Raw genomic sequence first — 14,877 nt, forward strand, 5'->3', positions numbered from 1 at the left:
GTGTCAGTAAGAACACAGCTGATGCAATTCATTTGTAAAGTTGGCTTCTGAAAGAAATACATTTGAAATCCGGTTAAGAGTGTATAAATAGTTTTTATTGATTTTTGGAATGTTTATGGAAGGTTTTTAGTTACGTAGGGAAACTATAGGTTTCACATTTTTGTGAAAGTACCCAGTCAGAGGGTGACATACTACATACATTTGTGACAAAATTTGTTTGTTCAAAACAAACAAATAAAAAAGATATTATCAAATAAATTAACCTATTAATAAATTAATATTAATAAAATTGTGTAAAATATATAAATGAACAATTTGTGAAATAATTGAAGGCATTATTCAAATATGCACTTCACTTTGATGCTGAGAAATAATCAAAGCTAACAACCCCTCCTAGCTTTTTAAGCTAGCTAGGTAGGTAGCACGTACAGCCCTTTTAAGCTAAAGAAGATGATGTTCGTTTTTACGTCACTGTACTGTCTTTTTTTCCTTTTTTTTTTACAGTAGCACCTAGACAGTTGATTTAGGATTACTTTGAAATTGTTGCTGCTCTAGCTAACAGGCGCTAACTGATTAAATTGAGCTTGCTAGCTTAAGAGGCAGGCTAGCTGAAAGATGAGAGGGCTGTGACACCGCTGTCATGAAAAGTTACGTTATGAGATAAATAAAATGATATTATGAAATAAAATGTGGCATGAAATAAATGTAGTTTGGAGGAAAATTATTTTTTATGAATTATGAAAGAACAAAGAAAAGGAGCATTTTGAAATAACAATGAAGTCATATAAAACGCTGAAAATAAGAACGAAACGAACAATGGTTTGTTGTAATAATTTCTTTTTATTTATATGTTTTACACAATCTATTCATGGCATTATTTATTTAATAATACTTCATGTTGAATACTTTGGCGCTCCAAATATGCATATTTTATCATGCTTTTAGCAGTACTTAAGTTTCGAGAAATCCTTCTTGCAATAACTAGTAAAAATAAATCTATTGAAAAGCTAGCAAGCTTCATTTGTTCATACACTGCGAATTCAGTCCATATTCCATTGTTTTCATTTTTTAGCCAGGAGGCAGAGTCCTTAGACCAGCTTCCCTTTCTCAAATCCTAACCTTGACTACATGTAAGAGACACACACACAAATGACCTAGAAAAAGCCTCAGGTGGTGTTGCCCTACTCCACAGTTGACAGACGGTGTACTTTAACAAATAGCTGTACCTATCCAGCTCTCAGACATCCTATCTCATGGTTGACATGTCACAATCACTCAAGGGACTTATTTTTCTTTCTGCTTCTTCTTCCTACCAACTGCCTATGGTGGCTGTTTAAAATGTGAACAGAGATGATGGTAAGGTAAAATTTTAACATTGTTAGGAGTGATCTTTTATGTCTGTCAGTTCCTCTGGTGAACCAGTTTCTTTTACCAAATTCAAGACAGATATGTAAACACACACAAACCCAAAGAGAGACCCCTCCACCCTTCCCCCCACATACTCCACCATTTAAGGAGGCAGTCTTGTCTTCTGGACTGTGACTCATTAATCAGATGGATTATGGGGGTGGGGGGGTGATGATATCGATCTCTGACCTCCTCATCCTACCAGTGGCATTTTATCCACACTCTGCTGACACCCCTGCATGGCTGGTGGTACAATCCATCATCTGGGGACTGGGACTCTACTATGGCTTTCTCAGAGGGGTGAATGAAATCTAAGAAAGACGAAAGGTTGTGTCCTCTGACAGGTGCATGGCGAAAGTGATAGAGCAGGAGAGGGGAGTGAAAGAGGCATAGTGCCATAAAACAAAACAAAAAGGCAGTCCAAAAGACCTGAGTGGAATGAAAGTACATTGCAATTCCTGACAATAACTCTTTGTGTCTCTGTGTGTTGTAGGTATTGTCCATGAAAATGTGAAGATGGGTTCAGATGGGGAGAGCGACCAGGCATCTGGGACGTCTTCTGATGAGGTCCAGAGTCCAGTCAGGGTCCGTATGAGGAACAACCACCATCGGCGCATTTCTAATGAGGTACGAGAAGCCGGAGACTTGGTTCTGTCCGAAAACATTCACTGTAAAGATGATAAAGCAAGACTGATGTCTCAGCCGATTTTAGCTTATTTCAGCAGTACTATTATATATGTAGAGTGGTAAGTATTGCAAGTAAGAAATTGCAGTACAGACATGCCAAAGAAGGTTTGAGGTAGTTTTTATAATAATACATAATTTGACCACCAGAGAGTAATAACAAGTTAATTTTTACAATGTATGTGAAAATGTCCTGTTTAGGATGTTCTTGGTCACAATAAAAAAAAAAAAATCTAAAGGATGTGTATCAAGATTGTTTGACCATTAAATGTTTTTATGTTTAAAAACAATTGGCTGATATATCATTTTAAACTCCAGTGGGCTGTATCAAATTTCGACACTACTCAGGCCATTCCTTTTTATCTGGCAGCTGTCAAAATTTACACGTCTGTGCAATGCACGATGGTAGCTAGTCCTCAGTTAGTGACCATCGATTTTCCAATCATCAATTTTCTAACTCTTTGGGATTATTTGAGTCCAATAATCAGGGTATATAGTACTTTGGTGGACTCAGGGCTGGGTTTAACATACAGTTAGTCTCCTGTCTGTGTGAGCTCACCTGTGATGTCTGTGGACAGGTAAAGTTGCTGTTTGTTGCTTTGTTTTGCCACATCCCTGAGGATGTGCTCATGTCTCGGCCAGAGTGCGCGTGCCTGTTTGAGGGAGTTGCAGAGTGATGAGTGCAGCAGTATTACGGGAAGTGCCTCTGGACACACAGGCTGCTGCCTCTGACTGCTGTGAACAGTGGATGGGACTAATTTAGATAATTTTTTTACCACAGAGAGAGAACGAGAAGAAGGGGGGAAGCGAGGGAGGAGAAAATGCTAGGGTGAGAGAGTAATTAGGGAAGCTGGAATAATTATTGGTGTGACAAAGAAAGAGGAGATCTAGAGGAACAGGGCTCAGGAGATGATAAGAGAGAAGAGGGAGAAGGATAGATGGAGGACAAAATGACGGTGGGTGAGAACAGAAAAACAATGTTTCCTCTCAGCCATCCCCCACCGTCCCCCTGTCCCCCCCCATCTGCCTTTCTCCCCTCAGGAATCTGTCCATTCCTCTCTCCTCTGCTCGTACTTTCCTCCTCCTCTTTTTTTCTTCCTCCTCCTCCTCTGAGCATGTGGATGGCACCCTACTACACTGCCAGCCTCTCTCTCTCTCTGAGTGTGTATGCATTCATGTGGCAGGTCAGGGACATGCATCGTGGAAAACACATGTGTGTTGAGTGTATAGAAAGACAGGTTTAAGGAGGACAATGAGGGAACTACTAGAGCTGTTCTGCATTGTGAGTATGGGGACACGTGTTTGTGTTTTTGTGTGTGGGTCTTCATTCAATAACTACCAGTGAAAGAGGGCATGAGTGCCATTTTGTCCACCTAGTATGAATAGATATGTTGTTTTGGTCATCAGAAGTCGCTGGCTTTATGCATGGCATGTAATATGATGTATATTAGTAGAAAAGTTTAAGAAAATGTGTCTTTTTTTTAGAGGAATATGCAGCTTTAGCGTGTTGTTCTTACCTCCTATAGTGTTGCAGTGCTTGCTTTCCGTGTATTTCACTCTTTTATCATTCAGACATTCAGTGGATCTTACAAATGTGTAAATTACTCAGGTCAAAGTTGGTCATGTAGGTCATATTAGTGCATCTGTTTGTGGCTTACTTTTCTTTACATGTGCGTATGCCATCTGCACAGCATGGCTTGTCGTTTTTGTTTTCGTGTGTGAGTGCATGTTTCAGGGTGTATATCAAAACTGCGCCATTGTCCTTAGGGTGACAGCTTCTGTGTAATACCACATGTTGTTATGTTAGCCAATGAGCTTAGATAAAACCATTACAGGCGTAAAATCCCTCTGCCTTTCATCTTCAGGCATACATACACTTTCTGAACTCCCACTAATGCTCACATGTAAACACCCATATCAGTTCACACACTTCCATTGATGGGACTGGGCCAGCCCGCCACCGCTGCCATGGAAACGACGTGTGATTGGCACCTTGCCAGTGAACGTGTCCTACATGGATAGCATATTGGAGCGATGCATTGTGGTAAAAGTAGCATCAGACACATTCAAGGAACTGCCAGGAAGCAAAAGTAATTCCCCCTGATGTGGAATATGTTGGTTAGAGGTAAACGATTTGTACCAGATGAGTTTGTAAGCTTTAGAATAACGTTGTGCCAACCTTACCATTCTGCCAACAACGTATTTTAAAATGTGCCTGAACCTTGCCAGGCTTCTGTCTGGAACTAGTCCCATCATGTAGAGGCCTTGGACTGTCCTTTCATTCAGTCGAACTACGCATAAATTCCATTCACATTATCGTTCATCAGTCATTCACAACTGCAGATGGCACCTATAAATATGAAAAATGGGTATATTTGAGCTGTAGTCACTTGACAAACTCATTGCCAGGAGTGACAGATGGAGAAAACCAGATTTTAAGTAGCACAGAAGTAGGCCAAGTAACCATGGCTTGAGAAAGCGATTTGAGGCCAGATCATGGTGATCGATTAAATGAACAAACTGTCAAATGGCAAAGATGTAATATGATGTCACATAATCCACCGGTTAATTCTGAGTCTGTTTGAGATGGTGAAATCGAATTACAAAGATAGAATACAGTTGGTCATGTTAACTCTACTTTAAATGAGTAAATTCAACTCAGAAATGTTATATATATACTACTAGTATAGTAGTTGTTTCATGTATTTAATTTATTTTTATAATATTACACCACATGTTACAGGACATTTAAAAGATGCCAAATAACCAAATGACATATATAGTATATAATACACCACCTCGTATAATACAGTATGTGTGATTTACATTTTTAACCCTCCGGATTCCCCCTCTCTCTCTCTTTCAGGACATAAACAAACGCTTGTCTCTCCCTGCTGACATCAGGCTACCAGAGGGCTACTTGGAGAAGTTTGCCATGAACAGCCCGCCCTTTGACAAGCCCATGAGCCGCAGGCTACGACGCGCTTCATTGGTCAGTACTCATTGTGTCTGTGTGTATGTTTGCGTCGTGCATATGTGTGAAAAACAGCTGAAGCTAGTTCTGTGTGCTTTTGATGCTTTAACTTTCACTGGCCGTTGTGCGCCACTAAAATGGCTGACCGAGGCCATTATATCCTCAGTTGTACTGGAAACACACAAACATAGACTCGTTTTAAACACATGCTATCACAAGTTATCCTATAGAGCTTACAGAATGATGAAATCATTGTGTGTTATGTATCCAGGCCAAGAACATTATGGGTATGAATCTGGGGGTGGGAGAGAGAGGAGGGGTTTGCTGCTGGATGGATAGAGAGGGGGATCATGGGTAGAGAAATATGCAGATACTCATGAATATGCAGCATGTCCCTTTATGCCTCTTTGTATTGCTGCTGAAGCACTCCTGCTAAACTTATTTTATTTTTGGTCACACTTTATTCCACATTACTCTTTTGTGTTTCTCTTTCAGTTATTTTTCTTTTATAAACGGCTGAATAAAGCAAGAGCACACTGCTCTCTGTTTCACTCATTCTCTCAGTCTTACATGCTTGCTCTTTTTTTAAAATCAAATTCAGTCTGCTTTGCTGATACATTTTACTTTAAATATGATTACCAAAAAGCCTCACTATACTATGGGAAACCATAAAGGATTCGCCCTCTGTCGACCATTTTTGCTGTAATTATTGAACGGGGCCGGTGCCCTGCCTCCTGCTCTCAGCTTGAAGCGATTTAATGACGCAGCTTTTCTGCAGGAGTCTCACAGAGATGAAAGGAAAGAATCTTTGAAGAGATGTTTGCAGGGAAGAAGAGAGGTTTAATGGTGTGAGGGTGGATGAGAAGGAGGGGATAGACTTAAGAGATGTTTGTGTCTTTACAATGTAAATGAGTTGCAGACATTTTCTGACATGCTTGGGTCTGTCCACTGTCCACTGTCTGTTGCTGTGCATCTTTAGGGGTTGTTGTATGCACTTGATGTAATAGATCAATCAATAATTCAGCAGCAGTGTCAGACTCATTTGCTGGAGCTCCTCTCCTGACGAGGATTACACACCTGGATACCTTGAAGTGAGAATGGAAGAGAGAGGGAAAGATGCAGAGAGGGATGACAGGACAATTTTAAGCGAATGAAAGACAGGGTGACATGTTGAAAATGGGTAAATAAACAAGTGTGTTGTTCAGGTTGAAAAGCAGGAAAGGAAAGTTTTATTTTGGTCACCTTGCTGATGTTTGGAGTGTATTTACGAAAGTACAGTGAAGCTTGTGATTGTTTTAATTAGAGAGGCTCAATTGTTTACTTTGTTTAGTGTGGTTCACCCTTTCAGAAATATGTTTTGAACTCTGCTCTTAGGTCAGTTTGAGCCCCTGTAGCTGGAACCAACAATGCGTTTGATTGGCTGAAACCCAATCCAGGTTGAAAAATGTTTGCATTGGCTAGTGAATGATGAATAAATGTCTTAATCCCTCGGTGTCCCCAAATGCGTGTGTGTGTGTGTGTGTGTGTGTATGTATGTATATGTGTGTATATATATGTGTGTATATATATATATGTATATGTATATGTATATATGTATGTATATATGTATGTATGTATATATATGTATATGTATATGTATATATATGTATATATATGTATATGTATGTATATATGTATATATGTATGTATGTATATATATGTATATGTATATGTATATGTGTATATATATATATATATATATATATATATATATAGCTGTGTCACAAAGGGACGAGTATGCTGAACTAGAAATTGATCAGTGTTTCTGATTACACTAATATAATGGGTTTTGGGCTGTCAGCGTGGTTGACATTTGTTACCGTAACATAGAACATGTGTCGGGTGTCCCCTAACAGATGCTCACATTTGAAACCGTTGTATTTTGATCTTTGAATCACTTCCAATAATGTAAGTGAAGTTGGTTGGGATCAGTTTTCTCTCATGGCTGTTGCCCATTTATAATCAATTATTCACAGCAGTCCAAAGAGATTCAGTGTTCCATGGCGCTGAGGAAAGAGATGGCATTTTATCTCAAACCACAACACTTATCCACGTTATGCAACCCCTAACTTTTTTCGAACCTTTTCAACCCGGCAGTGACAGAATATGAAACTTTAAAACCGAATGTCCAATAAGGCAATAAATCATTTTATCTGCCATTCTTCTCTTGGTTATATTATGCCATTGTTGTAGCTAGGGGCCAAACAATGTTGCAATATAAATAATATATATATAAATTGCAATATGGCCTACTGCAATTTTGAAATTGCTTGGCACAATATTTATTAAAGGTGAAATATGTGTGAATAGACCTTTTTTAATTAAATATTGTAGTGCTGCAGAAATGTCCTATATATGACCTACACATCACATTCCACAGAAAACATCTTTGTTTGGTAAAATTTACACCAAAATCATTTTTAATGTGTCCCTTAACTGAATTAAAATGAAAATAATGATGTACAAATGACCATTCGCTCTTATATCCAAATCATATCGCAATATCAGTCAAAATAATTGCAATTAGATTTTATTATTTTATTATTATTATTATTATTTATATTGTTTAGTCCCACTTATAGCATACTATATATTACACTATTGTTGTTTATAAAAACAAAGAAAACTTGAACTGAGTTCAGGTGTTGGTCCACTCTTTTGGGTCAAACTTCTGCTATCAGCAGGTTTACATGGAAAAAGGTGACACAGTGCAAGATGTTTATTGCATCATTGATTAAAGCCTTGAGGACCGGCTGCGTCATTGTAATGAAATGTCTCTTCTCTCCTCCCATCGCCCGCCACCTCTTTTTTCTTAGAACAAGGCTGTCATTTTCCCTCTCCCACTCAATACTCTCCATCCATCCTCTTTCTCCTACCATCAAGCCGTCTTCTAGGCAGCACAAGGAGAAACCCTATTTAAAAATGAAATGTGGTCGAGTTAATGGACTTTCTTCTCAAAACACATTTGGACCAGCTGCAGACATCGGTCTCCTCACATTTCTTCCTTCTGCTGTCAGTCCGTGTGTCTGTGTGTCTGTTCCTGTACAGACTCAGACAGCACACACACACACACACACACACACACTCTCACACACACACACGCACACACACACTCACACACACACGCACTTTATTTGGTTTTATGTTGCTTTAATTTTGTCATAAAAACTTGGGCTGACCTAGTTCTGCTGAGTAAGCTCACTGGAGCGTTGGGAATGAAATGAACCCATTGCCATCAGAAGCATACGCAAGCGCGCACGCACACACACACACACACACACACGCACACACGCACACGCACACACGCACACACACATGCCAACACACATAAAAAAAGGATTGCCATGGTGCCTAGACGGAGAGTACAGTTGCATGCTGTAAGCAGAGAGTGGGCTGTAGGTAAGGAGCTGGGCCTTCCTTTGTTTAAGAGACGCTTCAACAAAGTGAGAGGCCACAGATTTATTTTCTGGAGCGGGGTTGATGTGCGCAAGAGAATGTGTGTCACTGTGTGTGTCTGTGTGTCTGTGTGTCTGTGTGTGTGTGTGTGTGTGTGTGTCACTGTGTGTGTCTGTGTGTGTGTGTGTGTGTGTGTGTGTGTGTTTTGCTCATGAGACTGACTCTCCTGCCAAAAGAGCAGCACAGCTCAGCAACAGCTCCTGACAGCCCCTGTCACAAACACAGAGATGGGAGCAGTGTGTGCATTTCTGTCTGAGTATGTGCAGGGTGTGTTTACATTTGAGCATAGGCTGCATGTCTCATCTCAAATATTCTCTTCAAGCACACATATAGGCCTACATACAGGACATGCCCTTGCACACACTATATGGAAATGCACACACACATCTCCACAATTTGTATTAAATTTCTTTTTCTGTAACCAGTTTTTAAAAATTGTTCTCAAGCATTGCAAATTACCAGATACAAACATAAATAAGATTGTACCAGTTAATTAATTATGCAAATTGCTATTTATGCATACACACACACACACACACACACACACACGTGTTTCAGTGTGTAAGTGTGTCATCTTGTGTCCGAACTCATTGTGACGTTGTTTTTTAGGCATGCCTTTAAAGAGATCACATGCCTCATCAGCTAACTTGGTCACTGGAGACCCTTCCCCCTCATATGCACACATACACGCGCATAAGCCGAGCATTGGCCTGGCGTTCAAATCAGCATCACGATGGCGCGGGCTAAAAGCAAGATTGAGAGCGATGGGTAGGTCCAGAGAGATGAACACAGATAAAACATGGCCCTGACACAGATAGACATATAAGTGAGGAAAAGTGACAGGGAAAGGCATAAACACTGCCAGGCCAGAGTATCACAGCTTGACATAGCAACAGCAATCTATAATTCATGACCTCGAAATCCAGGGGCCACATACATTATGCAGATAAACCTTTAATTAAATTAATTCAAGATTAATTCATAATATACAATGCACACGCAAATAAGAAGTACGTCTGTTGGATATCTATGGAAATGTTAAAGTAATCCCCATTAAGTTATGTGGAGTGTGTGCCATATTTGGTTGTCTTTGTTATACTGACTTCCTGTGGCCAAAGAATACATGTGCAGTTGACAATGACATCACTCTGTAGCATTAGAGCGACAAAAGGGAGGAGGCAGGCGCTGTGGAGAAATTACACTTTGTTCAGTTTAGGCCTGCATAGCCTCTCCTTTCCCACTATTAGACGCAGGTGTGTTTGTGTGTGTACATGTAATGCACTGCACATGGTGTCGAATGATGTTCAATGACAGTGCAGTGTTCATGATGCTGAACTGTCTCAGCAGTAGCATAACAGTGACGCAGAGATGTAGCATACTGCAAGTATTGGACACAGACAGACACAGAATAACAAAGCCTGGTGACTCAGACCCCTGCAGTTGTAGGCCAAATGTCAACAGCAATGGGACTGAAATCTGAACTAACAGTCGTGGCCTGGAGGATTTGATTCAAGAGATTAGCTCAAACATGGTGGAGTGGCCTAGCGTGGCCTACAATCAGGCTGTAGCCAAAATAAATGCAAGCTGGCTTAGTGATAATGCACATTGATAGCGCTCATAACTTCCTCAACTGTCTTTTTCCCGTCTTCTCTAGTCTGAAATCGGCTTTGGGAAACTTGAGACCTACATCAAGTTGGACAAACTAGGGGAGGTGAGATCAGTAAAGAAAATCAGCGAATGAGACGCTGAGCACATACACACTCCTCAAATACTCAGTTTGCTTTATTTCACAATGCATTCACATGCTTTTTTAAATCTCCGCAGGGGACCTATGCTACAGTGTTTAAGGGCCGAAGCAAGTTAACAGACAACTTAGTAGCTCTGAAAGAGATCCGACTGGAGCATGAGGAGGGAGCGCCCTGCACAGCTATCCGAGAAGGTACTGAACTGCTGTTGACAAGTTTAAATCATGTCATTTGGAAGGATGCAACTCACAGGTCAACGCGGGACAGTGCTGTCAAGAAGCGTGTAAGGTTTTGACAGCGTTGTTGGGACATACAGCTAAGACATATTTCCTGGTGTCTCCCTGAGCTGTTAGTGAAGGAAGAGCTGTTTTTGTTCTCCTCATGGGTTGTGTGTGTTTGACTGACAGCCTCTGATGTGTCTCCCTCTTCTAGTGTCTCTACTGAAAGACTTGAAGCACGCCAATATTGTCACTCTCCATGACATTATCCACACTGACAAGTGCCTGACTCTTGTGTTTGAGTACCTGGTGAGTGTCTATGCTGTGCATGTTTGTGTGTCTAAAGAGGACGTTTTCTACTAATCTAAATATCTGTGTCGCATCTTTTTTTTGTCACCGATTAGGAAAAAGATCTGAAGCAGTACATGGATGACTGTGGGAGCATCATGAGTGTTCACAATGTCAAGGTAATACATCTGTTCAGTATTGAGGAGAATTCTGAGGCAGCTTCTGAGTTCTTTGATCACTGTGTTGTAATTGTGCCACAGATTATTTTTTTGCTTTAACAAAAAATCACGTGGTTATTTATTGTGGTTTAATGTAATAAATATGTAAAATAAAATCATACTAACCTCCCCTCCTCTAGATATTCCTATTCCAGCTGTTGCGAGGTCTGGCGTACTGCCACAGAAGGAAGGTCCTCCACAGAGACCTCAAACCCCAGAACCTGCTCATCAATGAAAAAGGAGAGCTCAAACTGGCAGACTTTGGTATATCAATAACTATCATTTGAATTGCAAAATGTTTAAAGCATTAACACGTGCCTCATACTGAACTAAACTGAAAAAAATTGTTATAAAACAGAAGCAGGAGTCTGAAAGCCCCACTAGCGGCCACAAAAGGCCATAGGCCTTAGACCCAATGGGATAATGTAGTTTGAACTGTGACTAACCACCCAACACTGCCCTCCTTAGGTAATAATCAAAACATGACATAACGTTGTACATACTCTTGTGTTGCGGAATTCCTCTTTGTAAATTAAAAATGAATTTTGTGTTCATCAGATAAAACAGGAATACAGATTCAGAATCACATTAGGCCACTGACATAACACATTTTAAACTATGTACTGTCTGTTGTAAGTGTAATAACACAGTGTATAAGAGTCAAAATGCAAAATGTGTTCTTACTGATGGAGTTTCACTCTGGTATGATGAGTTCTGAGATGCCTTACAGCACAAATAAATAAATAAGCGAAGCAATATTTACTGTGTTTTAATTAAGGTTTGGCACGAGCTAAGTCTGTTCCTACAAAGACCTACTCCAATGAAGTAGTGACATTATGGTACCGACCACCAGATGTGCTTCTAGGCTCCACTGAGTACTCTACTCCCATCGATATGTGGTGAGCAAACACACATCTACAGCACATACACACAGTTTCAGAAAAAAAAGTAACGCATCCCCGTTCGTCTGTCTCTTTCTTTTATGCTTTTTTCTTACTTTTTTTCTCTTTATCTAAAGTGGTGCTGTCATTTCTCAAAGCTTCCCCCCAAATGTTTATTTTGCTGTTGTCAATGTTAGTGTTTTGGAACTCAACAGGCTGTTATTCATACTCAAACTGCAAAGTTTTAATAGTGTTTTGGGAGGAAATGTGGGGATGCTATTGGGTCCTACATTTAATTGTTAATAAACATTTCTGCAGTTTCTTTCTGGACTTTGATTCCATTATTTTGCTTATATTTGATTGTATGTTGTGTGATATAGGAACTTCTACAGTACGAGAGTACTTAAAGACAGAATTCATAGTTATGGGTAGTTGGTGTTATTTTGAGTGTCATTGAAGGAGTAACATTACACTATTTTGTTCAGCCCTTGAGTGCTTTGTGCTTAATTCATGATATATACATTATGGAACTTATGAAAGAACATGCTTTCGTGTGTTTTCTAAAGTTTTGTAGAGATTCCCTCTATAGTGACTGTTGCCATCTATTGAACTAGTACACCTCTACATGGCTCTGTAGGACACTTTTAGGTCAAGTAACATTGTAATGTTGCATCCTGGGTAACAAAACATTATCAGCACAGTGTATAATGTCACAAGTCACATCCTACTTGGGTGTTACCTTCACTGTATATTGCACTAATTTGTGTTTGCTTATTCTACTCTTTCTGTCTCTCTGTCCAGGGGTGTGGGCTGCATCTTTTATGAAATGATCACTGGCAGACCTCTGTTCCCTGGATCGACTGTGGAGGATGAGCTTCACCTCATATTCCGCATTCTTGGTGAGACACCACCAGTGGAATGAGTGGAATATATACACTATGAACAAAACAGGTAGATTGAGACAATAGTGCAATGAGCAGAGTACAAAGGATGCAGGAGTAAATTATTATTATCATTATTGCTATTATTATGTACATGTCGGAGGTGGATGCGATATACAGGTGTACATACACATAAAAGCATACATGTACACAATGTGGTGAGTGCAAAGGATGCTGGAATAAATAAGTATTATGTGCAGTGTTATGTACATGAGATAGGTGAATTTGGTATACAGTATATACAATATATGAACAGTAAGAACAGCTCTAAAATAGAGAATGATGAATAAATGATAAGTGGTAGCCAGTAAACAGGTGGCTGAATAGAGGCAGAGTTACTGGGTCATTGCACAGGAATTGTTCCGGACACTGTGAGTCAGAGTCAGCTGTTCATCAGAGTGATGGCTTGTGGGAAGAAATTGTTCCTATGTCTGTTGGTTTAGCGTACGGTGCTCTGTACGCTCTCGTGTGTGTGTGTGTGTGTGTGTGTGTGTGTGTGTGTACACATATGTTTACTAACCCCTCGTTATCTTTATCAGGTACTCCTACAGAAGAGACCTGGCCTGGCATCACCACCAGTGAAGAGTTTAAGACGTACAATTTCCCCCAATACAAGGCGGAGCCCCTCGTCAACCATGCACCCAGGTGTGTAGTATGGGTGTATGTGTACTCAGCAATGGCTGCGTGTGTGTGTTTAGATTAAAGGATAGGTTGACAATTTTTGATGTCTGTGGACAGCGGTCATATATTAACGTTGAAACAGGTAAAAACACGTAATCGCTCCTTCTGTTCATACTGACCATTAAGAGATCCCTTCCTAATGCACTTTGATTCCCCTTAGCTTAAATTTAAATTGGTTCGGGAATAGCCTCTGTTGAAATGGCAGGAACACTAAATTGCTCTAAATGTCTTATATTCGACCACCCTGGCACTCAGTTCTCTCTTTCTGTCACTTTCCCTTCCTTTCTCTCACTTCACCTCTTTCTATGACACAGGATAGACAGCGATGGTCATGAATTGCTCTCAATGCTTCTACAGGTGACGAACATTGCTCACTCATAATGATGAAAACTTCTAATATATGTACACCAAATGCATTGGATTAACAAATAACAATCCTGTCTTTATATCCCCTCTTTGTCTCTGTGTGTCTCTAGTTTGAGGCTAAGAAACGGGTATCAGCTGAGGATGCTCTCAGATATTCGTATTTCAGAAGCTTTGGGGAGCAGGTTCAAACACTGGCTGACAGTGAGTGCATACAGTCTGACGTGTTGAACATGCATGTGTAATGTACAAACCCTGTCTCACCAACTCTCTCGGTTGTTTTTCAGCTGCATCCATCTTCTCTGTAAAAGGCATTCAGCTCCAGAAAGACCCAGGGAAGAGATCCTCAGTCTACCCAGAGTCAAGTAAGTCCTTCAAGATAGACAAATAAGAGGAGAAAAGGCAGAAAACGAGGAATTCTCTGTGGAAACATGATAGAGAATAGGTCTTGCTCCCTGTCCTCTTCCTCTTCTCTCTCTTTTACTCTCCGTCTGTTTGCTTTATGTCGTCTCTCATGTCACTGTGTGGTCACACATAGTTTTACAGTCTATCTCCAGGTATGTGCTTTCACTGCATACAGATCCCCAACTCCCAGGATTTAGAACAGCTACTGCATTGCACTTAAAGTCCAAATATTGTTGAATACCCAAATCAGACACTGACAGAAGATGCTTTTCTTTGCCACGCTAGCACCGTGGCTCTGTCGGTCTGTTGGTCCGTCCACCATTCAAAAGTATTCGATGGATAGCAATTACATTTTGTACAGATGAGATACAGACATTCATGGTTCACAGATGACAAATCCTAATTACTTTAATGACAGCGCCTTACTTTTCGTCAAGCACTACCATGAGATTTTCATTTGTGTTTTTCAGTGAAATGTCTTGACAACTACAGGATGGATTGCCATGAAATTTGGTACAAATATGTCCCCTTCAGGATGAACTGTAATGACCTTGGTGATCCCTTAAATGTTCATATA

General features: G+C 40.2%; 1 protein-coding gene across 11 annotated transcripts in view; it reads left to right on the forward strand.

Moving 5' to 3' along the window:
• Positions 1-14,877, forward strand: part of LOC123974805 (cyclin-dependent kinase 17-like) — a 41,682-nt gene that overhangs the window by 21,380 nt on the left and 5,425 nt on the right. For all 11 annotated transcript variants that reach the window (XM_046055724.1, XM_046055725.1, XM_046055727.1 and 8 more), the window contains 13 exons: positions 1,901-2,034; positions 4,958-5,083; positions 10,215-10,271; positions 10,385-10,499; positions 10,738-10,832; positions 10,928-10,990; positions 11,170-11,293; positions 11,808-11,928; positions 12,712-12,809; positions 13,391-13,496; positions 13,847-13,889; positions 14,009-14,099; positions 14,183-14,260. In XM_046055724.1, coding sequence (XP_045911680.1) covers positions 1,901-2,034; positions 4,958-5,083; positions 10,215-10,271; positions 10,385-10,499; positions 10,738-10,832; positions 10,928-10,990; positions 11,170-11,293; positions 11,808-11,928; positions 12,712-12,809; positions 13,391-13,496; positions 13,847-13,889; positions 14,009-14,099; positions 14,183-14,260 — 1,251 coding nt within the window. The remainder of the gene's footprint in view (positions 1-1,900; positions 2,035-4,957; positions 5,084-10,214; positions 10,272-10,384; positions 10,500-10,737; positions 10,833-10,927; positions 10,991-11,169; positions 11,294-11,807; positions 11,929-12,711; positions 12,810-13,390; positions 13,497-13,846; positions 13,890-14,008; positions 14,100-14,182; positions 14,261-14,877) is intronic.

The sequence above is a fragment of the Micropterus dolomieu genome, linkage group LG08 (genome assembly GCF_021292245.1).
Source record: "Micropterus dolomieu isolate WLL.071019.BEF.003 ecotype Adirondacks linkage group LG08, ASM2129224v1, whole genome shotgun sequence".
Classification (NCBI taxonomy): domain Eukaryota; kingdom Metazoa; phylum Chordata; class Actinopteri; order Centrarchiformes; family Centrarchidae; genus Micropterus; species Micropterus dolomieu.